Raw genomic sequence first — 24,010 nt, 5'->3', positions numbered from 1 at the left:
GGTCGTATGCAGCAAGTGGATTCAAGATGGGAAGAATAATGGAGGCATGCAGCTTCCTCGTTGGCATCCTTAAAAAAGTTTGAGAACTTAAGAAAAAAAATCTCAAAAAGTTAATAAAATTTTATGCTTTTGCCATCATTGTAGATTTGAATATCATGCTTATGGTTTAGGGTATTCCTAGTTAAACTTAAGCATTATAGTTGTAATTACCATCCAAAAAATTTTCTACTGATCGTGTCGAAAGTTTGCAGCTAGCTGACCAATATTTTGATTCATATCCCCCTCAGTCCTCACCCAATTTTCAGCTGATTTCATGCAACACGTAAAACTTGGATTCAAGGAAAGTAACACGTAGTAAGTAGTAACAAGTTTTTCCACCAGGAGGGAGGTTAGTTGCGGTAGCATGGTGTGCTAGCTAGTTATCCTTGAGGCCTTAATCTCAATGCAAATTTGCCCAATAAAAACACCCAGTTACTTGGTATCTGCCCATAAACTTTCAGCCGGAATTTTCGTTTGCTGTCCACACCTCACTCTCAGCCGACAAATATACCAAATTATGAACAATAACAACAAAATCGAGTTGCCAACATCAGCTTTTTCAGAGCATATATTAACATTAGATTATCTTTAAATTTTCCTTAACAACGCATCATCCATTAATTTGTCCCGGCCTCGCAAGCAAACGACACTAGCCAAAAGTGTTAGGCCTATTTGCTGACATGAACACCACCATTGTTACACGGTTCGTGATGCTGCTGACGTGGAGTGATACGTGTCCACACTTGTTGACCTCAGATTGGTCGAGTTCATAGTCAAAGATCATAGGCGCCGAACGTACGTTCACTCCTTCAACGGTAGGTAGGCGCAGCCATCAAATTTTATGGCTATCCTTTTCTTCCTTCTTTGTATATATTGCATATTATCTCAAAGCTACAGCATCTATCCCTACTAAAAACTTGGTGCTGCAAACAAGCACTTTTTGGATGTCAACTGTTCTCTAATTTTTGTTTCATTAGAAGGAGCAAATGGGGTTTTGCAAATTTTCCAAGTTTAGTTTTCTGTTCCTGATCAGCACTCTCTTTGTATCTACTGCTACAAAGAATGCTAGAATTGGGAAGGATCGTGCTTCGTTGCTTTCGTTCATGTCAGGCATTGTTTTAGACCCTGAACATGCCCTGGAAGATTGGAATGTAACAAATGTGCATGTGTGCAACTGGTCTGGAGTCGGCTGCAACCATGCTAAAGATCAAGTTGTGCAGCTTGACCTTAGTGGAAGGTCACTTAAAGGCACCATTTCTCCTGCTCTTGCTAATCTTTCTTCTTTGGTGGTTCTTGATTTGTCAAACAACTTCTTTGAAGGTCATATTCCAGCCGAGCTTGGCTCTCTTGTTCAGCTCCAACAACTTAGTCTATCATGGAATCTTCTTGAAGGAGACATTCCTTCTGAGTTGGGTTTTCTTCGCCAATTAGTATACCTTGATTTGGGGAGTAACCGGCTTGTGGGAGATATTCCAGCTCCTCTTTTCTGCAATGGTTCGTATTCTTTGCAATATATAGATCTTTCTAACAATTCTCTTAGCGGTCAAATCCCTTTGAAGAGTGAATGTTCACATAGGGAATTGAGGTTTCTGTTACTTTGGTCGAATAGACTAGTTGGTGCAGTACCTCAAGCCCTTTCGAACTCCTCAAAGCTTCAATGGCTTGATTTGGAGTCAAATATGTTAACTGGGGAGTTGCCATCAGATATTATACGTAAAATGCCGCAGTTGCAGTACCTGTATTTGTCTTATAATGAGTTTGTCAGCCATGATGGTAACACTAACCTCGAGCCATTTTTTGCTTCTTTGCTCAATTCCTCCAACTTTCAAGAACTAGAATTAGCCGGAAATAATCTTGGTGGAGTGGTACCTCCTATTATTGGTGATCTTTCAACCAAGCTTGTACAGATTCATCTAGATGATAATCTTATATACGGTTTGATTCCTCCTCGCATTTCAAACCTTGTGAATCTTACCCTCTTGAACTTGTCTACTAACCTTCTGAATGGAACCATCCCACCTGAACTATGCAGAATGGAAAATCTAGAGAGAGTTTATCTGTCAAATAATTCACTCTTTGGTGAGATTCCAGCAGCTCTAGGAAACATTACGCATTTAGGTCTCTTAGATTTATCAAAAAACAAGTTTTCAGGTTCAATTCCTGATAGTTTGGCCAATCTCCCCCAGCTAAGAAGACTCCTACTCTATGGAAATCAGCTTTCAGGGACATTTCCTCCGAGTCTAGGGAAATGTGTCAACCTGGAGATTTTAGACCTCTCTGATAATAAACTTTCAGGGATGATTCCTGGTGAAGTTGCTGGATTGATGAGCTTGAAGTTATACCTGAATTTGTCTAGCAATCACTTTCATGGACCTTTGCCATTAGAACTGAGTAAAATGGATATGGTGTTAGCAATTGGTCTGTCTTCAAATAATCTCTCTGGCAAAATCCCATCGCAACTTGGGAGCTGCATTGCCCTCGAGTTCCTCAACCTTTCTCGTAATTTCTTTGAAGGTGAACTTCCAGCTTCCATAGGACAGTTGCCTTACCTTAAAGAGCTAGATGTCGCTTTAAACCAGTTGACAGGAGACATACCACTATCTTTCCAGGCTTCATCAACTCTCAAGGAAATGAACTTCTCTTTCAACAAATTCAACGGTAATATATCAGACAAGGGGGCATTTTCATTGCTGACAATAGACTCTTTCATAGGAAATCATGGTGTTTGTGGTTCGATTAAAGGCATGCCAAAGTGCCGAAAGAAACATCATTATCATTTGGTTATATTGTTGCCTATCATTATGTCATTGTTTGCAACTTCTTTATTGTGTATGTTTGGATACCCTCTGGTGCTCAAGTCAAAGTTCAGAAATCGACTGGCTGTAGTCAATGGAGGGGACTTCGAAGATGAGGAAAAAGAAAGGAAAGAGCTCAAGTACCCAAGAATCTCATATCGACAACTCATTGAAGCCACAGCCGGGTTCAGTGCTTCAAGCTTAATTGGTTCAGGCAGGTTTGGTCATGTGTATAAAGGAACTCTTGGGGACAATACAAGAATAGCTGTGAAGGTTTTGGATACAAAGACAGCGGGAGAAATTTTAGGGAGTTTTAAAAGAGAATGTGAAGTCCTAAAGAGAGCCAGGCACAGAAACTTGATCAGGATAGTAACAATTTGCAGCAGGCCAGATTTCAAGGCTCTTGTACTTCCTCTGATGCCGAATGGGAGCCTAGAAAGGCATCTATACCCAAGCAACGGATTAAGACATGGCCTAGATTTGATTCAGTTGGTGAACATCTGTAGTGATGTAGCTGAAGGGGTTGCGTATCTGCACCATTACTCACCGGTTAAAGTTGTGCACTGTGATCTTAAACCAAGCAATATTCTTCTTGACGAAGACATGACTGCTTTGGTGACAGATTTTGGAATTGCAAGATTGGTCAGAGGTGTTGATGAGGGTATTTCTGCAAATGATTCAATCTCCTTCAGCTCAGCAGATGGGTTGTTATGTGGATCAGTTGGCTATATAGCTCCTGGTATGTATTTTCTTCTTCTGTATTGCTTTATTTTTGCTATCAAATTACAAAAGTAACCATCTGATCATTACCTATAAATTATAATACTCTCCGCTATTAATTTCTCTTTCACTTGATTGAATGCAGAATATGGAATGGGCAAACGCGCTTCTACTCAAGGGGATGTATACAGTTTTGGGGTCATTTTGCTGGAAATTGTTTCAGGAAGGCGCCCTACTGACCATGAAGGTTCAAGCTTGCATGAATGGGTAAAAAGTCACTATCCTCATAAGCTTGAACCCATAGTAGAGCAAGCATTGATTAGGTGCAGCCCTGCTCCAATGCCAACAAATAATGTCAAAATATGGTGTGATGTTATTTTGGAGCTGATTGAACTTGGACTTACGTGTACACAGTACAATCCTTCAACAAGACCAACCATGCTCGATGTAGCCCTTGAAATGGGGCGGTTAAAGCAGTATCTCCCTCATCCTGCTTCGACCTCTACTGGAGAAAGCTCTTCTAAGGCTGATGTCTTTTGATCATAGATAGATGACAGAAATTACTTCCACGAACATTCAAGACAGTTTATCACTGTATTCATTTGTTTGATTTTTTTTTCACTTACAATCATTTTCTGTCTTGGTAAATTAATTCAAATCTGTTGCTTTCGAAACGTTTTACAGCTGAGGTGAAGTGAACAGCAGATGAATATGTCAAGTATGAAGCAGTATGCCTTTTTCACCGCCCAAAAAGCTCATTCATCAAGAAAAAAAGCATTCCTTACCATTTTTTAAGTCATCAACCAACCAAAGATGGGATATCTAATCAGGAGCCTGTATCATGAATCATTCTTCAACCAATTATATTAATCTAACCTTCTCTTCGGATATTAGCCTTGTTTTTGTAGCAAGCAATGTGAACGGATTTCCATAATAGAAATTGGTGACAGGTCTCTTTTAACCTACCAATGATATAGAAATATTGTCTAAAAACAACTAGATGCTAGTGGATGGTTATAACCATATTTTATTCCCACTTCAATATGATCATAAAACCCAGCTTAAACTATCAATATCGTCATTCTCAGCCTTGCACTAGCATCAGCCAAAAGTCATAAAACCACTGTTTATTGCAGTAGGGCAAACTGTCCCCAGCAAAAGAAAAGATAGGAACCAGGGATTAGAAAAATAATTAATAGGTGATTTGCAAATCATATCTAAGTCAACATGGGAAACCACCAGGCTGTGACCATGAGACTAGTTTAGAAACAGGTTGAGTGGCAGTGTGTCTTTTATATCAGATATGCAACATCTGCTGTTATCTTAAACTATCAAATAGTGTTTTCCCTGCCTCGAAAAACACAATTCCCCAATCTGCTGCTTGTGAATATTACATCTAAAAGGCTGTAATGTTCAGACTCTTTAACTCTCGAATGGTCGTAAAAGAGAGAAGAAAAGCAAAGAATATGTGACAAATAATTTTCTCCACTAGAATTTGAAACTTTTCCCCTGCTATAGAAGAGGATAAGCACCAGTCCTGAACCTATAGATAAGTTGAATTTCAGGCCTCATGCTCCGTCATAAAATTATTGACTGAATGCTAGTGGCCAAATATTATAAGGAGCCGAAGTAAACACGCACACATAGTGCCGATCCCACCTGTTGTAAAGGAAGCAAACCACACACTCACATGCTCAAGAAAATACAACAAGAAAAATAAAAAATAAAAAAAAGAAAAGAAAAGAAAGGGGTAAGTATGATCTAATGCCCCCTGGACATGGACTTCCATAAGGAATATTACTTGAATGTCTATTAATGCAAGTAATGGAAAGCAAACACGTAAAACACAAGTACTGCAGTTTATTATTTATTATCAGCAAATACTGTTAAACAGAGGGTAAATCATTGTTGTTTCATAAAACTGCGTGGATTAGAAGTAATAAGGCAATACAAGATCATGGAGAAGAATCAAAGGGACTCTTTTAATGACTGTAAAAAGAGTGATAATCTAATCTTAGAGGTGATTTTCATGTTATAACAAGGAACAAATTTTAGTAGGAAGCTAAAATGTGGCTGCACTAAACTTTTTTCATGGTTTAATCCTCTGTGGAAGAATAGCAGAAGGCATCATAATTCTTACTTAATTAAAGATCAAAGGGGAATGAAATGATGACTCATAATAAAATACTTTATAATTATATCATTTTTAAGTTAAAATTATATGAAATTGGATTTTGGAGGGTTTTAAAAAGATACATGTACCCCTTCTGATCCCCCCACTAGAATGTTTTTCAAACAAAGAAGAGATCAGAGATGCCATTTCTTTTTCTCCTTCCCATTTAAACAAAGCCCCAAGGAAGAAATACGCATGAAACAAGTAATAGCATTTAACTGTTTCAAGTTTGGTGACATCCAGAAAGGCTGGGTTTTTAAATTTGAGGAGTTAACTAGACTAGACACATTACAACAAAAGCATTACAGCACCAGTTTCTTAAAAGAGAAATCTATGTTGCCAATGCCAGGAATTCACTATTGCATAGAATGGTTACCCTCAGTTTAGTCCACTGGAACCTCAACTTCCATCTTCAAACCAGAGCTCCCAAGAATCTGCAGGGAGTGCAGTCAAATTGCATGTAATATAAGGGCTTTTCACACTCTAATACCAAATTAAAAAAAAAAAAAAGAACTTATACACGCCATAACACTGTTAAATAAAAGAACAAACAAAATTAGCATATGATGTTAGCATTATCTTCTTGCAAAGTATTACTATAGCAACATGTTCTCACGATTATAAAATGACTTGAAAGAAAGTAAAGTGGACCTCAAAACAAAATGAAACTAGTCAAATGTTGAAACACTAGAAATTTCAGATATAAAGCCAATAGTACCTTTACAAAATCTGACATAACTAACAAGGACTCCTTAGTGTAGCCTGCTTCCTCGAGAACTTGAGTTAAAACTTGCTGTGCCAAACACAACAAGCACATCAAGAATAAAGCAAACAAATCTCAATATTGTAATTTCTAGTGACAAAAAAGATTTACATGCCACAACAATGTATGTTTTTATCCAAGTATCGTATATCTGCAGAAGACAAATGGTTAGCCAGTCAATAACCAAAGACATTTGTATTATCAACTCAAACTTTGAGGACAAAGAAACGTTCATATCTGCCACTCTCTTCATTAACATTCCAAGAAAAACTTTTGCAGACCTGTTACAGTATATCTCTTTACAATCAATCCAATACCAGAGAGAACAACAATTTTTTACTACTTCTCAAGATTGTAACCTGTTTTCTCCAACTACATCCAGTCTTTTCTTCAACATTGATTGGTTTGGTATTGGTGAAAGAGAGCTAGTAAAAAGGTACAATACTTTAGATGATCATCTGTTTTAGAAAGTGAATTATCTCAAACTTTTCCTTAGAAAATGCTGCTTATCAATATTTTGCAACTAAAAGAACAATAGTGACACAAAACAAACTCCAAAGAGCAAAGAATAAAAAAAAAAAAAATTGTTTGTGTTAAACATTGAAAGAAAAATCAATCAAGAACTAACCTCCCTCGGCTGTTCAGATATGAATTGGCCAGTCAAATCATGCAAAACATCCAACATGTCATTAAAGGTAACTTTCCCATTGCCATCCGAATCATACACCTTAAATATAACTACAAACAAACAAATTCAAAATTGCCTAATTTCTGTTAAAAATGAAAGAAGCAAAAATTAACTAAGTTGATTTTAATTAACAAAAACAAAGGAATCATTACATTCAATTTTGTGTTGCAAAGTTGCACGAGGACTAAACGCAGACAAAAACGCCACGAATTCCTTGAAATTCAATCCATCTAGCATCCTCAACAGTCTCTGCCAAAGAAAAAACGTTATCTACGCGCATTCTGAAGACAGGAAATGAACAAATTGAAAAAAACAAAAAACCTGAGAGAGAGGATTAACGGCAAACTCAGGCACGGATAAGAACTCCTCGGCGGAGATGAAACCGCCACCGTTTCGATCCAACTGGCAAAATCTGTCGTACAGCGACAAGATCTCCTGCTGCGAAACTGCAGATCAATCAGAAAACCGCACAAAATCAACGGCAAGGAAACGCTTAAGTAGTTACAAGATCAAATTTGAAGAGTCAATTTAGGCATGAGCGAATCACTTACACGCATTGTTACAATGTTGTTGTACTTCTTCGATGTCGTACTGAGTAAGCATCGACGACGTGTTGCCCATTGATTTTTCCGGTGAAGGGATTTTCCACAGTTTTTTTGTTTTGTTTAATGTTGTAAAATTTGTGAGAAATGCGATATTTGGCTTTGGTTAGATTCAGGATTCAGGAAGATTCAACCACTTTTGCTTTTCAGTACGGGGGTTTGCTCGAAGGCGCGTGGATGGAAGTCGCGTAAGTTGGCGATTGAAGTAACTGTTACGCTAAGCGAGAACCCAATAAAGCTGAAAAAAGTACGAAAAAGGACCTTTCATTTTCATTTTCATTTTCCTTCTTGGGGAGTGGGATTGATTTCAGGTTTTTTTCACCCTAATTTTATAAATTTTCCCCAATATTTCTTCTTTAATTTTACATTAAGTTTTAAACATTTTTTTACGTTATATTTGAATAGATATTAATAAAATAAATTTTAAAAATAATTTTTTAAAAAAATATACGTATCTCTTATTTTAATACTTAAAATTAATAAAAAATAAAAAATTATAATTTTTTTTAATTTTTTTAATTATAATTTTTTTATAAAATAACATATAATATATAAATATATCTTTACACTACTTAGATTATATAAATAAATCTTTTTAAACAAAATTAAACATATTTAATATAATAAAATATATTAATTAGTTATTAATTTATTTTTATTTTTTTGACAATAATTTAATTTATTTTGTTGTTAATATTTAAAAATTCATAAAATATTTATAAACTATAATATTATATAACATATTCATAAAAATAAATTATTTTTATAAAAAATATCAATTATATAATTAAATTTAATATCATAATAAAAATATAGATATAATAATTTTTTATAAAAATAAAATTTTTTCACTTTCTTTTTCGTAGTTTTTTCTCCCAAATGAAGTATTGAAAAATCAAAATTACAAAAAAATGTTATTAAATTTTTATCTCTTTTATTTTTTTAAATTAAAATTTTATCCAAACAAATAAAAAGTATTTTTGTTTCCATTACTTTAAAAGAATAATTTTTCTATTTTTATTACTTTTTTTATTTTTCTTCCTTTTTTTTTCTCTTCTCTTCAAACTAAATATAGTGTTAAAAAATATTAAAAAATATAAAAAATATTTTTTAAAATTATACTAGTAATTAAATTCATAATCAAATAATATATTTATATAATCAACTACTAAATAATCAATTAATAAATTATAATTTAATTAAATAAATAAATTCACACATTGTAACTTAAACATAAAATTTTAAGGTTCTAGATCCTCTACTTTATCACCAAACAAATACTCTTCTAACTACTCTGTCAAAATCTCATTTCCAATATAAAAAATATTTAACGATTCAGAATAAATGCATAATACATAACTAAAAATATACCAAAAATCATAAATATTCAAATTTCACCAAAAAAAAATTATCATAATCTTATCTATTAAAAAATATAAAAAATTAGAAAAATAATAGAATTAATAGATGAAATGATGCTTAGTGGTTATGATAAAAAGTTTAAGAAAGGTATGTTGAGAAAATGAGATGGCATTAGATGTATCCGATTATTCACTTAAGTTAAAAAGATTTATTTGATAATGATATTTAAAATGATTTGAAAATAAATATTAATTTTATTAAATAAATTGTGAAAAATGAGATAATTTAAAAATAAAAAATATAAAAAAAGTGATAGTGAAATTTTTGAATTTATATGTTAAAACAGTGACATATATTTTTTAATGTATATTTAAAAAATTAAAAAAATTAATTTTTAAAAAAGAGACATGTATCATTACTTTAATTTTATTTGTATAATTAAAAATTAAATTATAAGTATATTAAATAATTTTTAGTTTAAAAAGGGTTGGACATCCAGAATCCTAAGTCCCTTTTATTTTAATTTTATAATATATTATTTGTATATATATATTATATAATTATATTTAAAAATAAAATATATATTATTTTCATTCAAATTTATTTAATTGTTATTGATTTTTATGGAGTTTAAGAAGAAAATTTGGAGTTTAATGTATTTAATATTAACATTAAATTTCTTTAAATAAAAGCTTTATGATTTTTAATATGCAAAATAAAAATTTTAGATATTAAAAAAATATGACATAATTTTGGACATTAAAAAAAAAGAAAAAATGAACTGAAGAGAATATAATATTATAATAATAAAACATTAAAAATATATTAAATTATCTATTATTTAAAACTTAATAAAAATAAAAATACTATAAAAATTTTGTTAGGTTAAATTTAGCCGGCATCTTTTAATAATTGGATGAACTTAGGCAAAGTTTGAGGGCTAAATTATCAAGTCAAACTTCATTTAAAAAGCATAGAAAATATTGATATAATGTCTAAACTAAATTTACTAGAAAACTAATTTTGTAAAAGCATTATGAAATTTCAACATGATTTAGTGTCTGTTTAATTATAAAAATTTAATTTATAATAATAAATATTATCATAATTGATTTATTAAAAGTGCCCATGAATTAAATCGGGCTCGAGGCACATCTTAAAATGCTTGTCTAAAGCTTATGGGATCAGTTCATTGAAACTCTTTAGTTTCGTTGAAATTTAAATTTATTGTTAAAAATTTTAGAATATATTCGTATGAAAATTACTGATTTGGATATGCTTTACATGCAACCAAACAGCACCTAAAGAAAAAGTGAAAAAAAAAAATACAAAAGGCAGCGGCACAGTAAAGCAGCACAGAAAATAAAATAATAAATAAATAATAAAGCATCAAATTTCTTGAACAGAGAAGCTCGGGATTTTTTTCCAGGTTGGTTTTCTTGCTTAGAATTCTTATATTTTCCCTGATTTTGCCAGTAACAGTAGTTTGATTCACGCCTTTAAAATTTTGTTCTTGGAATTTACTTAAAAGGCTCTTCATCAGTTGGATTTGATTTCACCTGTTTTGACCTCCAACAATTTTCCAGATTATTCTTTTCATCTTCTTCTAGAGAAGGCAATAAATGAAATTCCAGTATTTTATTTCTATTTTTTTTTGTTGGTTTACCTTTGAACATAAACACTTTTTGCATCTTACTGTTAGAGAATTGGAAGCAGGGACTTGACTTCAAAACAAAAATATGGTACGCCCATGATCTCTTTTTGTTTAATTAATATATTAATTAATGCAATTTTCTATGGAAATTTAGTTTTTTTTTTCCTTCATTTAGATAGATATTGTTTATTAATTATTTTTACGAGTCCCTGTGAAGAAAAAAGAGAGAACAAATTTGGCAGTTTCAGTAATGTTTTATTAATTTAATCTGATTTACAGATTAAAAAAAAAACTGAGATATATGTTGCTGTTAGAGGAATTTGATGGATTTGTAAAGGATATGATAGCTTATAGGCACCTTAAATGATTAGTAAACGGATGAAAGTGCTTTAAAAAAATAAATAGAATTTGTAGATCTAAAGTAGTCTTAGGTTTAGTATAATTGAAGGTCGAGTTGAAGGAGAGTGGAGTCGGGGAATGGCAGGACGGGTTGGGGATGTGGCAGTAGTGATGGAAATGCAGAGTATGGCAACGTGATTAAATCTTGAGAAGTTAAAAACTGGTTCCATTTCTCCTTGTTGGGACAAGGACAAATGTTACTGGACTATATAAGCCCAGACCCATTGTTTCTTCATTCGTGCAGGTGTTCACTATAAAGAAAGATCTAAAGTTGTCTTAGGTAAGCATTGGAAGAGTTAATGTAATTAAATCAAATGAGATGTAAAAGCAAAATAGTCAAATATAATTTGCCTTTTCAGCCAAAGTTATATGTATGGAATACAAGAAATATATTGTCAATAGTCATTTCAGTTCAGTTTGTTTTTTCTATTTAATGTGCAACTTAAAGCATTTTACTGTTATATTTAAGTTTATTCTTCGAACTTTGGATTGATTGCCACAACTTTTATAGGCTATGTACATCCGTGTGAAGCGTAGCAAGACAACATACTTTATCCAATGTGATCCCACTGAGACTACCCTAGATATTAAGCAAAAGTTACATACCCTCATTGATCAACCTGTTAATGATCAGCGTTTGATCCTATTGAATTCTGGGGAAATATTAGAGGATTCAAAAACTTTGGCTGATCAGAAGGTACAAGTTATATTCTCTCTTTCCTCCTCAACTTATATGGGAAAATTTTTCTGGCAGCAATTTGATATTTTACCTCTGATTTATTTGTATGAATCCTTACAATTTTTTGACATTTAATGTGCTCTGTCCTTTCAGGTTGAAAATGATGCTGTTGTGGCACTGACCTTCAGAAAAGGTTGTTTCTTATTAGTAGTTTTCTTCTTTTTCAGTTATCATTTCTTTTAAATGTTTCTTATTGTACATATCATTTCTAGGCCAGTTAGCATCCATGTACTATGATTCTGATTTCTTTAGGTCAGGTGTTTTGGATCAAAAGTTTAGGAATTTTTTGTGGCCACAAGGCACAAGCTGTAATAGGTATATACTCTTTAACTTGAGTCTTAGAATATAGGTTGACATGTCTTCATAAAGAAATACTATTTTCTGAATTTTATTTGGTAGGTTATAAATGACTTTGTTTCATATAAAATGTTATGCAATAAGTGAAGAAGCTTTTACTATCAGTGGAAAACTTCCAAACATACAATAGATTTCTTAGGTTAGCCCTCTTATTGGCATTGAGCCATGGTGATGGAGGTTTTCTTCCTTAGGTGAATGTGTATTATGTGCTGAACCATTAAACTATTTTCTCTTTTTAATATGGGTTAATACAGGTCCTCCTTAAGTTGTGACTACTTGTGATGGCTTTTTACCCATTTATATTGTCAAAATCGGGAATAAAGTGGAATTTAGTTTATATGGAATCTTTAGGAAGTAATAGCAAGTCTCCCTTAAAGTTGTGTTTTTGAAAACTTGTGAAACATGTTTGAGTACCTTCTTTTATTCTTGTCTATGCATGTTTGTGCGTGCGTTTTTTGGGCATGCACATTATGCATTTATGGGAATTTTGGTCCAAGGGCCATTATCTTGTTAAAATAAATGTAACTCTTTTCCCTAAGATGACCACTGAATTTGTTCCTTTTCTTCATTAGTGGGGAGACCTCCTCTAACTATCTATATTGCAATGTATTTCAAATTATCAAGTGTCAAGTCTTGTCAAACTTTATATTTCAATTGGGAGATGTATTTTATGGTTGTTGTTAACTTGTGCTGGAATGGGCTGTATCATATAACTGTACGACACGAATGGGCTGTTGTTAACTTGTGCTTTTTTTATAGTTAAGCTGAAAGAAAAAAGGTGCATCTGTCTGCTATTGTTCATCATACTAAGAGAAATATGAATAGGAAGCATACCCTATACCTTATCTTACAATCTATATCATTTACTACGTCATACGATTTTTACCATATATTTCAATCTATACCAATTTTTACCAATATACAATTTAGGGCAAATATGAATGTCTGACTGCAAGTTTCAACCATCATCTTGACATGCTACCTTTCTTGCTTCCAGATGACAATGAGTTTGAGGATGTCAACATAGTACAAGCAACCGATTTCTACCAATCTCGTGATGCAGACGGTGGAAATTGGTGAAACTACATTGTGATCTGAAAAAGGAAAAGCTCGTGCAAAAGGAGATTCAGCAGTGCAGGCATATCGTAGTCTAGATATTTCATTGTTGGCTATCTATGTTCCATGAAACATAATTTTTACAGACTGTAATTTCATGTATTAAGCTTCCATGAAACTCGTTTCCCTTTTTAACGGGTGGAATTTGACTCTTAAAATTTACTGTGAAGAGGAAACTTTTATGGTTCCTATTGTTATATTGCATTTTCTTCATCTTAGCGATGGGTTCATACAGTACAACCCCAGCTATCCCATGATGTCAAACCCACTTTTGTGAGTTCAACTCTTTGACAAGTACTAATTAAAATGTTATTTTAAAAATATTTTTACATTTAATGCGTAATTTTCATCAAATTCAATAAAAATAATACATGTAAATTTATTTTCTTATCATATTAACTAGTATCATTAGACAGCGGTAAACATTTTTTACTAATTTAGAGACGATTCTGGTTCAATGGAACATGATCTAAATGGATGATTAATACTTTCATTATTTTATAGCTGGTGGTTTGAATGCAACTTTAAGTAATGTTATATTTAGCAATGATTTTAAAGTTTGTTGGTGGTGATTTTGGTGTGTAATTAATTTCTATTGGTTTTGGAAAAATCCTTTTCATGAGCTAATTAAATTATATATATATATATATATTTAAGACAAATAAGCAAATATTTTCACTAAAAACTTTTTTATTAGAGTAATTTTTTTTTAATTTGATGACTTTTCCAACTCATTGCTTTGCATGTATAAGAGAAAAAGTTTCTTTTTGATGAAATTACATGTATAAATTAAAATTACAACATAATTAAAACATGTAAGAGAAAAATCAATGAAAAATCAAACAAACAGAAGGGGATATATAATTGAACAAAATTAAATAAACTTCACATTAAACTTGAAATTTTTTTAATTACATTCATAATTAATATATTATACTTATATAATTAAATAAATAACTAATTATTATATTACTGAATAAATCAATTAATAAATTATAATTTAATTAAATAATCAAACTAACATAGAATAAAATTTGAACTTATAATCGCAAGATTCTAAAATTTTTTTTATGGCCACTAAGATAAGATCTCACCTGCAATGTGAAACTTGAATTTAAAAGCTTTAGATAATACTTGGAATATGTTTTTTCATTGCATAATAAATTTTTTATAATGCAAATATTTTTTATTTTGTCTAAGTATTAATTTTTTTTGAATAAATTTAAAAATACGTTTTTTTATTTAAAACATGATTTGATAACACGATAGAAAAACGATGTGAATAAAAAACATAAAAATAACACAGATTAAAATTTAAAAAAAAACATAAATAAATTTAATAAAATTAAAAAATTATATTTTATATTTTTATGTTGACATGAATTATGATACATAATTTTTATATAAAATATAATACGAATATAATATATTACATGATACGATGACACGAATTATTAAATCTACATTTAAAGACCTACTCATATTTTTTATTATGTCCCAATATTTTTTTTGTAATACAAGTAAATCTAATTTTATCCAAATTTAATTTTTTAAAAAAACTTAAAAATATATTTTTTACATCAATTTAATACACTCAAAATTTTACTTTTAAAATATTTCCGTTGAAGTATTAAAAAAAAAAGTTAACTTATAAGTTCAGAGAAGTCCAATAGTAGGTGGCGCGAAAACAACTCCTTCAGAGTTCAGAGTCCCTCTCAACTGAAAAACCGTTTTATTTTCCTCATCTTTTTTTTTTTTTCAAATTATTTTTCATTATTTCTTTTATAAATAAAAAAAAATATAAACAAAATTAAAAATAAAAATCCAATCAGTTTCCATCTCCAGCCTGACTATTCGCTCTCCGAACAGTCCCCGGCGGTATACCATTTCCTCTCCGGCGATCACCCCCTTTGTTCCATTTTATCTTGAATTTCAAAGAATTAACGGATTTCTTATGGTTAATTTTTTTTGATTGAATCACTTTGGGAGATTTATGAGATCGATAAAGGTGAGATTTTTTTTTTATATAAACTATTTTTTTCTTTCTTCTTTATTGTGAGATTTATGTTGCAATTCATTTTCAGCTTTCTGCTTTGATCTTGCTTTGTAGATCACTGAATTAGGATAAAACAAAAATAGAAAAAAAAATAAAAAAGTCAATTTTTTTAACGTTAAATTAGTTTAAAATGATCCCTTTTGTTGCTATTTTTAGCAGTTGAATTCAATGATCAATCTCTGCAACTTTCTTGCAAAGAGATTTACATGAAACAGTTACTTTTAATCACTGAATTTTTGTCTTCAATTATGAATTTGGATTCTTTTCAATGTTCATTGAAAAAAAATTAAAGCCCATATTAATTATTGCATTTTTAATCAAACTTTAAAGCTATAAAAAGATGGTCAATTCAAAAATAAAAATTTTTAATTCAGAAACTTTATATCTAGGAATTACAACTATGTTTTTTTTTTCTGTATTATAGTACAATTTTTTTGTACTCTATATAAAAAATTTAACTATTATTTTAAGTTTTTATTGCTAATTCATGGGGATGGACGATGATCTTCCTCCTCCATGTCTCCTCCTATATCTTCAATAGCACCGCAAAGCTTCAATCCTTTTTTATCTCTTTTTTTTTTTTTACAATTAATTAAATGTCTTAAACAAAGATTAATACAAACAACAGACTTGGATTATTTCCAGGTTTATTAATTGCATTTCAAGTTTTAATTGTTATGTTAATTTTACTGTCATTTAGTTAATCGAACATGTGACCCAAGGTAGAATTCTCATGTGATTAAATTTTATTTTTTTTATTTTTTATTTTTTTGCTGCAATTGTTTGCTGGGTTCGTTGTCATTGAATTCCTTTTCATGGAAAGCTGAAGGGAAGGGAAGGAAAGGAAGAGAAGGAAAGGAAGGGAGAAGCCAGAGTGGGGCTGTGTATTTGTTTCTGTGAGTGAAACTGAAAACCAATGAAACCCATTGTGGTTTTTTTTTTCCATCTCAGCCGACCATGGCATTCCCGTGAGAAGGACAAAAGAGAAATATTAACATTACAAAATTAGTGTCCTTTTAGATGTCTTGTTATCCTACGCATCTTTCTTCTAGATGTCTAGTTATCCTACATCCCCACCACCAAGAGGGCAGGAACCAAAAACCGGTACACATTTAACAGTGTAGTTTCTCAAGTTTTCCGATAGGGGACCCTTTAGTACATTGCATTTGCAATTTTTTTCTGAGATTTAACCAAAAGCCAAAGTGGTGATGACCGTTAATGTACGTTGGATAGAATTCTACTGAAATTTCTTAAGGACCCCCCATTGTACCTGATGTTGTTTTATCACATATTAGCCTCATTGTTAAGGCTTGATTTGGGCTTTTCTTGATGAATAACCAATGCCCATTTCAGTTAATTTCTTGTAATTCTCTAATTCTTCATCAGTCAGATCTGGGCATCTTTAAAGATGTACTCTTTTCGGTTTTTTTCTTCTTTTTTCTTTGGTGTTCATAATTATTCCTTTGCTTTCTGCCATTCTGTAGGCATCTAACTTTTGGTTTGTACATCTGTGGCAGATTTATTGCTGGGAAAAGTATCTTGTTTTTGAGCAGCTGGTTTTATTCCAATTACATGTGGGATTCATATAAAGGTTAGGCTGTTAAATGTAGTTTAAGCTTTGTTTGGAAAATCCCATCAATGTGGTCTAGTTTGGAGAGTTTGGATGGATGTATGTGAATCAGAGCAACGATTGCACAAGCTTCCTGCTGTGGATACCACAAGACCACCTCTTGTTCCTGCTGAAAAGAACAATGCACCACTCACTACCAGACGTCCTCAAGCAAGGGAAGTTAGTTCGAGGTATAAATCACCCACTCCATCAACACCTTCTGGTCCCAAGCGTAGCCCATCTCCAAACCTCACTAGAACAAGCCCTATACCTTCCCAGTTGGTGCAAAAGAGAGCTGTATCAGCTGAGAGAAAGCGTCCCTCAACACCACCTTCACCTCGAAGTCCATCTACTCCAGTTCATGGTTCATCAATTTTTGTGCAGATATCATCTAGAAGGCTATCAACTGCCCGTATACCAGAGAGTTTATGGCCTTCTACTATGAGAAGTCTTAGTGTTTCATTTCAGTCTGACACTATTTCTATTCCTGTTAGCAAAAAGGAAAAAGAGAAATCGGTTAATAATGTTTCCTTGGATCGCACTTTGAGACCTTCTTCAAATGTGGCTCATAGACAACAGTCAGAGCTACCTACCTTATCTCAGAAGCCTACTCCAGAGAGAAAGAGAAGTCCTCTGAAAGGGAAAAATGCACCCGATGAATCTGAAAATGCAAAACCTGTTGATGGTTTGCCCAGTCGATTGATAGATCAGCAGCGATGGCCCAGTAGAATTAATGGGAAATTATCTTCCACTTCATTGTTCAGAAGTGTGGATCTGGGCGATAAGATTGTTAAAAGTTTGCCTACACCAATTCCAGGAATGGGGTTATCTTCCCCGAAGAGAACGCCAATGTCTGATAGTTCAGGTAAACCTCTACAGAAATCTGCTCGTGATGCTGCAAGGTTGTTATCACTTGATGAAATTGGTCGAGTAGGATCTGAGGCAATCTCAATTGCTGATAAGTCTCTGTGGATATCTGGACCTGCTAGACTCCTTTCTGCAAGTTCATTGGATAAAATGACATCAACAACTCATGGGGTCAAATCTCAGTCTTTGTCTGCTCCTGGATCACGACCTCAGTCACCAAGTAGGACCTCTGTTCCTAGGGGTGTCAGTCCATCTCGGGCAAGACCTTCCACTCCACCTCCAAGAGGAGTCAGTCCATCTCGGCTTAGGACATCCACTTCATCCAGCCAATCCCATAGCTCAACTTCAGTTCTCAGTTTTATCACAGATTTTAAGAAGGGAAGAAAAAGTGCAAACTACATGGAGGATGCTCATCAACTGCGGCTTCTTTACAATTGTTATTTGCAGTGGCGACTTGCTAATGCCAGGGCGGAAGCTGTATTGTATATTCAGAAAGTTACTGTGGAGGTAGATTTCTTCTCTGAATGAAAAACTCTGTGTTGACAAATATTGGCATATGTTTAAGTAAGGGAGATAATCTTTGATGATTTGAATAGGAAAATTTTATTTCAGTGATGCATTTATGCAATTATTGAAACAAGAAAATTTTCGGATTGTTTGCTTATTTGCATCATGGTCCACAATGATCAGTTTCCTACCGTGAAGAATTTCATGACATTGTTGTATGCATATCAAGAGTTTAAAGCTTTAGAAATGGCATGGATGGTCAATTCCACTTATATAGTGTGTTAAATCTTTTATCAAAGAAAATTTTGATCTGCTGTTGCAGGAAATTTTGTACAATGTTTGGAATGCTACTTTGAGTCTGTGGGATGCTGTGATCAAGAAAAAGATCATCCTCCAACGATTGAAGTTAGAGCTCAAGCTAAGCTCAGTTTTGAATGATCAAGTAATGCCTCTCTTTGTTACAACATTGTCCTTTCATAGCAAACTTTTATTCCCCTCATACATTATTGACCTTATAAATGCTTTTATGTTTTAAGTTTGATATTATAATAATAGTTTATGTGCATTTTTAATTGTGCAACTCCTGCTGAAGGCACAGAGTGTTATTCAGTGCACACTTATATATCTTCTTTCATCAGTAGGCCCAACTTGTTATATTTTAGGGAAAGGTGGATATCATAAAGCTACGCCTTGGTCCACTCTACAGGTCTAATTCTTATAGTAATAGAATGTTTGTTATCCTATAGGCATAGCTTTTTGAAGCATCGCTTAAATGAATAAAGGACCTACTTTACTTTTACATGGTTATAGGTAATGATATATAGCATTGTTGTGGGCATCCAAGCTTCTTAAATTTGGTGAGATACTGATTAGAATGAACTTAGAGGTCTTGTAGAGTTGTAACTCATAATCTTTTAGTTGTTCTAGGCTTTTAATGTGATGAAGAAAGTCAAATCTAATAGATACTTGGAAAAGCTATGACTAGAGGCTCATTCTGCAGTGTGCATTTTGCCCCATGCTTCAGCTTTTGAGGAATTAGACGATTTCCCTTCTAAACATTTTGCAATAGCATATAGATTTTCCAATATTTGCTGTTAGAGGTCAGCTGGATTGGATTGCTGAAGTTGTTCTGACCTGTCCATTTTCAACATATTGCAGTGAAATCAAAATGGAGCTCTGAGTTTGATTCCATTCTTTTTCTTTTCCTCTAAGATAATTATTATTTTGTGACCTGGATAATAAAGTGAGCAGTGGAGGACCATTTCTCTCTTTCCCCGTTGCTTCATCTCTTTACTCTTCCTTTTCTGTGCTGCTTCTGTCTGACCTAGCACTTTCTTTCTTGGCATTTAAGCACTGCTTCATTTTTCTTTCCTATCTAAACAACTTATGGCTTTTAAGCGTGGTCTTTAGAACTTTGTTCCTAAGTTGGGGCGTTCGTTGAAATTGTAGATGTTTTGACATCATTCCATCTGTCTAAGAAAAGAGGGTATAGTTAAAGACAAACCAAAACAACAATAAACTATTTCATTTTCATCTATAATCTATCAAATGAGAGAAATAAATTCCAAGCATGCCTATTGTGCTTAGAAGAGAGATGATGTTTGCACAGAAATACATTCAATTTTCAGTCATGCTTTTGACTACCCATTTGTAGTTTTCTTATGTCAGTCCACGGAATTTCCATTGTCTAAATGCATGTGTATGCATGATTCATGCAGATGGGATACCTAAATGATTGGGCACTACTTGAAAGAGATCATATAAGTTCTTTAGCTGGCGCAGTAGAAGATCTGGAGGCGAGCACTCTCCGTCTTCCCGTAACTGGAGGGGCAAGGGTAAGTTTAGAAAAAAACTTATGATTGATATCTTAAAAGAGAAATCTTGACATGTTACTGGATTTTGTACTCTTCAGGCAGACATCAAATCATTGAAAGCTGTGATTTGCCCTGCTGTTGACATGATGCAGGCTATGGGTTCTTCCGTTTGTTCTTTACTCTCAAAGGTATTTAGCTTCCCAAGCCGCTTTTTTCCCCTTTGTTTGGACATATGCTGACATTATAAGCAGTTAGAACAAATATCAATGTGGCAGTCTTTATTTTCCGCTTCTATTTTGATTGAATGTCTATGTCTCAATAATGACTCTGAATCTTGCTTTTTGTTCCTTCTGCTTAGTCCTGGAATCCTTTGATGTTTTCTGTTATTTGATATTGAAATTTAAGATGCTGACTGCTGGCATATTTTCCGAGAAAATAATTTTAGTACAAGTAGAAGTTTTATTTCTGTTTATTTTACTTTTAAGTGTTGAGACAAGTGTTTCTGGCAATTTCAACTTAGATGATGTATATCTGAATTTTGAAAAGATTTTTGTTTCTAATGCTATGGTGAGAGCATAAATGCCTCCTAATGACTCAAAATTTCATGCCTACAATTTGGGTTTTGGTCCTGTGCTGTTCCAATGTGACAAACTCTGGATTCTGATATTAGAATGCGGTACTTTTGCTGATATGTCTTTTTTTATCTTTGATTTCACTCCCGATGCTTAACTGTATGTCAATATTTTATGTGTTGTAGGTGGAAGGGATAAACAATTTGGTTTCTGAGCTTGCTGCAGTAGCTGCACAAGAGAAACGCATTCTTGACCAATGTGAAGCTCTGTTGGCTTCAACAGCAGCTATGCAGGTGAGGAGACATTACGTGCTTTCAGAACTTGAATTCTCGGATCAAATATGACTACAACTTGCATTGACAAACAATTAATCATCACATTCTTTTGCTTTGACCTGGAACTACCATTTGCATGGATCAAAGTTTGATCCATAGGATGATGACATAATTGACTTCTGGAGTTGCATATGGTATTTGTGATGGGTTAATTAATTACCTTCAAATTAAGTAGATCTAGGCTTTTAGATATAATGAACTTCCAAATATATGGGTGTAAAACATCATCTAGGCATGCCTCAAAAAAGAGAAATTTCTTCAAGAGTTTACTTATTAAACTCCTCCATAAGTTAAGATTGTGTGATGTTTATTTCTGCTACAAAAACTAGTAAATATTGTCCGTAATGAGAAATTTGACAAAGCATGAGGATAAGATTTTCAGTTATTTTCTTCTTAGGGAGAGAGAGAGAGAGAGAGAGAGAGAGAGAGAGAGAGAGAGAAAGAAGTCGGGGAGGGTTGAATTTGAATTTTAACTGATGAGTTAACTCTTTTCTTACATGGAACAATGACGTTGTAGGATCCTTGTGGCCAGAGCCAACCTTATTGTGGTAGAAAGGATTTAATTTGGTATTGAGTTGACTTAGTTCTGGTTGATTACGCTGAAATGGAAATTTGTTGCATGTGTTCGTGGGGACAGGAAAGAATTTTATTTATGAAGCTGCTCATGCTAAAAAATGCATGCCATGTGGGGACTGTAGGTCAAGTCTAACCATATTTGCTTGAAACTGACCCTACTTAGGTGCACAATCAGTTATTAACTGGTTAAATGTTTTAGCCTTTTTTACTTAAGTTAAACACTAACCAGGTTACATTTTTAAATGCTTAGAGCCAATTAAAGTTGGCTGTCAATGCTTCCCATTGTCTCTTCATTTTTATGCGCTAATCTTTTTCAATTCAGTTGCTATAATAAAGGTGGCCAATCCATGCCATCCCTATAAGGTCAGCTCATCGTATATGTGTTCCACATGAGCTGGCCAAAATAGATTGTGCAATTGTAAAGTTTTGTTTCTATTTCTAATGTCTATATTTACTGTCTTTGTTTTTTTCTTATGCCTATCTTTTGACAATAATTTTGCTGTTGTTATTGAACAGTTAGAAGAGTACAGCCTCAGGTCTCATCTCATACAAACAAAACAACCTTTGGAGAGGAATAAGCAGCCAATCATGGCAGCCAAAACATTTCCATGGCCCTGACCGGCTGGTATGCTAACAATCTGCCAATATATAATTTGAGATAAATTACAAAATCTGCTTACTTCCCAGTAAATGTAAATTGTCCTTTTTAATTTTCTTAACTTAAATGGTAATTTTTTTTCTTCTCTAATTTTTCCCCTTTCAAAAGATGGAGCTACTGGCTCCATTTTTTCTGTGTAATCTTTGTATCATGCACATGAAAAGAAAATGCAAAGGAAGCAAAGGATTTTAAATTCAGTGTATAGGCAAGGCTTAAGAGAGAAAAATGTACCAAAAAAAAAGGTTTTAAGATGGAAAAAAGATGTAGAGCTAGTTTACTTATAGACTTGAATGGAAGTTTTTATTGTACTTCCAATATTCCAAGTTGATATTATTGAGAACCAATACAATTTTAGTTTTGTAGCACACCTATTACACTGGTGGCTCTAGGCTCCGAATTCTTGGCTACTGCCCCAAACTCCAAAGAAAAGAAGAAAATGAAATCTGTTTTCAATTCAATGGCAAAACTTGGTGCAATGCATATAACTATAACACAAAATTTTCACTGTAATTTTATCTTTGTGCATCTCCATTTTGCTTGTTCATACGTTACATGTCATATAATCGTAGTAAGAGCAAGAATGTACATGTATAATCTTGAGAACCGTCCGTCAAAGAAGAAAGGGAAAGCAATTTTTCAGCAGTTGATGCCGCATTTTGTGGTGTCTGGTCCCTTCGTTTTCAACGCAAATGGGTTAATTTGTAAGCAAGGAGAGGATTGAAGCCAATAGCACTGACCATATAACAACAATGGTTGGTGTCCTGTTTTGCCTCCCCATTAGACCTTTTAAGGAATGGGTATAGACGGACAATCACCCAGAAGGAGAAGAAGAAGAGCTTTCCAAAGAGAGGTCCGCAAGATTGGTATCCGTTGTTTATGTTATCTGAGATGCCTGCAACAACTCCAACTGGGTTGATGATTGAGACAGTGGTTGGAGAAATCAGGAGGGTTGTCCATTTGAAGGTGCATAATTCTCCAAACTCATCATGTGACAGTGAAATTAGTGTCAATACCAGCTAGAACCTTCAGCTGACATTGGACAACAGCAAACAGATGTGCTGAAATCAAATTCTTTGCTTGTAAATTTTAGGTTTGATTCTCACTGTACGATATGTAAATCTAACATAAGTCCAACAATACGTCTTACCTTGAAATTTTATAGCCTACCCTCATTTAAACTTTCATTTAACAAAAAAAAAAAACAAAGAAAAACACTAAAATTTTCAACAAAATATTTGTTTTCAAGAACAGTCAATTATTTTCTTCAAAAGCAAAGCTCTAATTGCTACCATGCTAGTATGATACTACTCGTAATCTATCATGAAGGGAAGATGTTTAACAAACATCCAGGCAGCAGCGTTTCATGCTGGTGAAAAGAGAATTAAAAGACAAGAAAAATTGGATGGCGAGATGCCCTGGTTTATACAATAAAACCAAAGCTAAAGTTATAATGTACGGACTGAAAATATTTATGAACAAAATCATACCCCTTACGTGCACATCAGATTTTTTCATATAAAAAATGTCAAATAGCAAAAACTCCCATACAACTGCTGTGCTTGCAGAGATGGGCAATGCATCAAGTCCCCAAAGACCATTTAATAGTTAT

At 33.1% G+C, this 24,010-nt stretch overlaps 4 protein-coding genes across 10 annotated transcripts; 3 read left to right on the top strand and 1 right to left on the bottom strand.

The window, feature by feature from the left end:
* Window positions 1-265: 265 nt before the first annotated feature.
* On the top strand, window positions 266-4,694 carry LOC111303385 (putative leucine-rich repeat receptor-like serine/threonine-protein kinase At2g24130). Its single transcript, XM_089742301.1, has 2 exons — window positions 266-3,573; window positions 3,700-4,694. Exons 1-2 carry the CDS (start codon window positions 1,026-1,028, stop codon window positions 4,092-4,094), a joined length of 2,943 nt encoding a protein of 980 aa, XP_089598427.1. The 5' UTR covers window positions 266-1,025; the 3' UTR covers window positions 4,095-4,694.
* Window positions 4,695-4,734: 40 nt separating this feature from the next.
* Window positions 4,735-8,109, bottom strand: LOC111303383 (uncharacterized). Of its 5 annotated transcripts, XR_016326790.1 has the most exons (8): window positions 7,730-8,109; window positions 7,500-7,624; window positions 7,331-7,427; window positions 7,119-7,228; window positions 6,602-6,641; window positions 6,446-6,520; window positions 6,104-6,161; window positions 4,735-5,213 (listed from the first exon to the last, which is right to left on the bottom strand). XR_016326790.1 is itself a non-coding variant. In XM_022899611.2 (7 exons), exons 1-6 carry the CDS (start codon window positions 7,797-7,799, stop codon window positions 6,111-6,113), a joined length of 528 nt encoding a protein of 175 aa, XP_022755346.1. In that variant the 5' UTR covers window positions 7,800-8,104; the 3' UTR covers window positions 4,735-5,213; window positions 6,104-6,110. The 5 variants fall into 5 exon arrangements, 4 of the variants coding, with proteins under 4 accessions (XP_022755346.1, XP_022755348.1, XP_022755347.1 ...); XM_022899611.2 differs by lacking the exon at window positions 6,602-6,641 and having other exon boundaries at window positions 7,730-8,104; XM_022899613.2 differs by lacking the exon at window positions 4,735-5,213 and having other exon boundaries at window positions 5,918-6,161; window positions 7,730-8,108.
* A 2,344-nt stretch (window positions 8,110-10,453) lies between these two features.
* LOC111304245 (uncharacterized) lies at window positions 10,454-13,604 on the top strand. Its single transcript, XM_022900775.2, has 5 exons — window positions 10,454-10,571; window positions 10,845-10,884; window positions 11,707-11,892; window positions 12,028-12,067; window positions 13,289-13,604. Exons 2-5 carry the CDS (start codon window positions 10,882-10,884, stop codon window positions 13,369-13,371), a joined length of 312 nt encoding a protein of 103 aa, XP_022756510.1. The 5' UTR covers window positions 10,454-10,571; window positions 10,845-10,881; the 3' UTR covers window positions 13,372-13,604.
* Window positions 13,605-15,085: 1,481 nt separating this feature from the next.
* Window positions 15,086-23,485, top strand: LOC111303382 (AUGMIN subunit 8-like). Of its 3 annotated transcripts, none has more exons than XM_022899608.2 (7): window positions 15,086-15,415; window positions 16,981-18,446; window positions 18,769-18,888; window positions 20,165-20,281; window positions 20,359-20,448; window positions 21,018-21,125; window positions 22,260-23,485. In XM_022899608.2, the coding sequence occupies exons 2-7, from the start codon at window positions 17,127-17,129 to the stop codon at window positions 22,359-22,361; spliced, it is 1,857 nt and encodes a 618-aa protein (XP_022755343.2). In that variant the 5' UTR covers window positions 15,086-15,415; window positions 16,981-17,126; the 3' UTR covers window positions 22,362-23,485. The 3 variants fall into 3 exon arrangements, with proteins under 3 accessions (XP_022755343.2, XP_089598424.1, XP_089598425.1); XM_089742298.1 differs by lacking the exon at window positions 15,086-15,415 and adding an exon at window positions 16,512-16,873; XM_089742299.1 differs by lacking the exon at window positions 15,086-15,415 and adding an exon at window positions 16,553-16,826.
* The last annotated feature ends 525 nt before the right edge of the window (window positions 23,486-24,010 follow it).

Source organism: Durio zibethinus, chromosome 13 (assembly GCF_047325235.1).
Source record: "Durio zibethinus cultivar Kanyao isolate XHJ-2024 chromosome 13, ASM4732523v1, whole genome shotgun sequence".
NCBI classification, from domain to species: Eukaryota; Viridiplantae; Streptophyta; class Magnoliopsida; order Malvales; family Malvaceae; genus Durio; species Durio zibethinus.
The sequence above is the reverse complement of the archived record's forward strand: the minus strand, read 5'-3'. Positions and strand labels throughout refer to the sequence as shown.

Bases quoted from the DNA above. Each gene is read 5' to 3' on its own strand.
- LOC111304245 (XM_022900775.2), top strand. The intron at 11,893-12,027 runs GTACAAGTTATA...CTGTCCTTTCAG, and splicing joins AAACTTTGGCTGATCAGAAG to GTTGAAAATGATGCTGTTGT. The intron at 12,068-13,288 runs GTTGTTTCTTAT...TCTTGCTTCCAG, and splicing joins GGCACTGACCTTCAGAAAAG to ATGACAATGAGTTTGAGGAT.
- LOC111303383 (XM_022899611.2), bottom strand. From the start codon at position 7,799: ATGGGCAACACGTCGTCGATGCTTACTCAGTACGACATCGAAGAAGTA. The intron at 7,428-7,499 runs GTTTTTTGTTTT...TTTCTTTGGCAG, and splicing joins CCGTTAATCCTCTCTCTCAG to AGACTGTTGAGGATGCTAGA. The intron at 6,162-6,445 runs GTACTATTGGCT...CACTCCCTGCAG, and splicing joins TTATGTCAGATTTTGTAAAG to ATTCTTGGGAGCTCTGGTTT.
- LOC111303385 (XM_089742301.1), top strand. From the start codon at position 1,026: ATGGGGTTTTGCAAATTTTCCAAGTTTAGTTTTCTGTTCCTGATCAGC. The intron at 3,574-3,699 runs GTATGTATTTTC...GATTGAATGCAG, and splicing joins AGTTGGCTATATAGCTCCTG to AATATGGAATGGGCAAACGC.
- LOC111303382 (XM_022899608.2), top strand. From the start codon at position 17,127: ATGGATGTATGTGAATCAGAGCAACGATTGCACAAGCTTCCTGCTGTG. The intron at 18,447-18,768 runs GTAGATTTCTTC...CTGCTGTTGCAG, and splicing joins TTCAGAAAGTTACTGTGGAG to GAAATTTTGTACAATGTTTG. The intron at 20,282-20,358 runs GTAAGTTTAGAA...TGTACTCTTCAG, and splicing joins CCGTAACTGGAGGGGCAAGG to GCAGACATCAAATCATTGAA.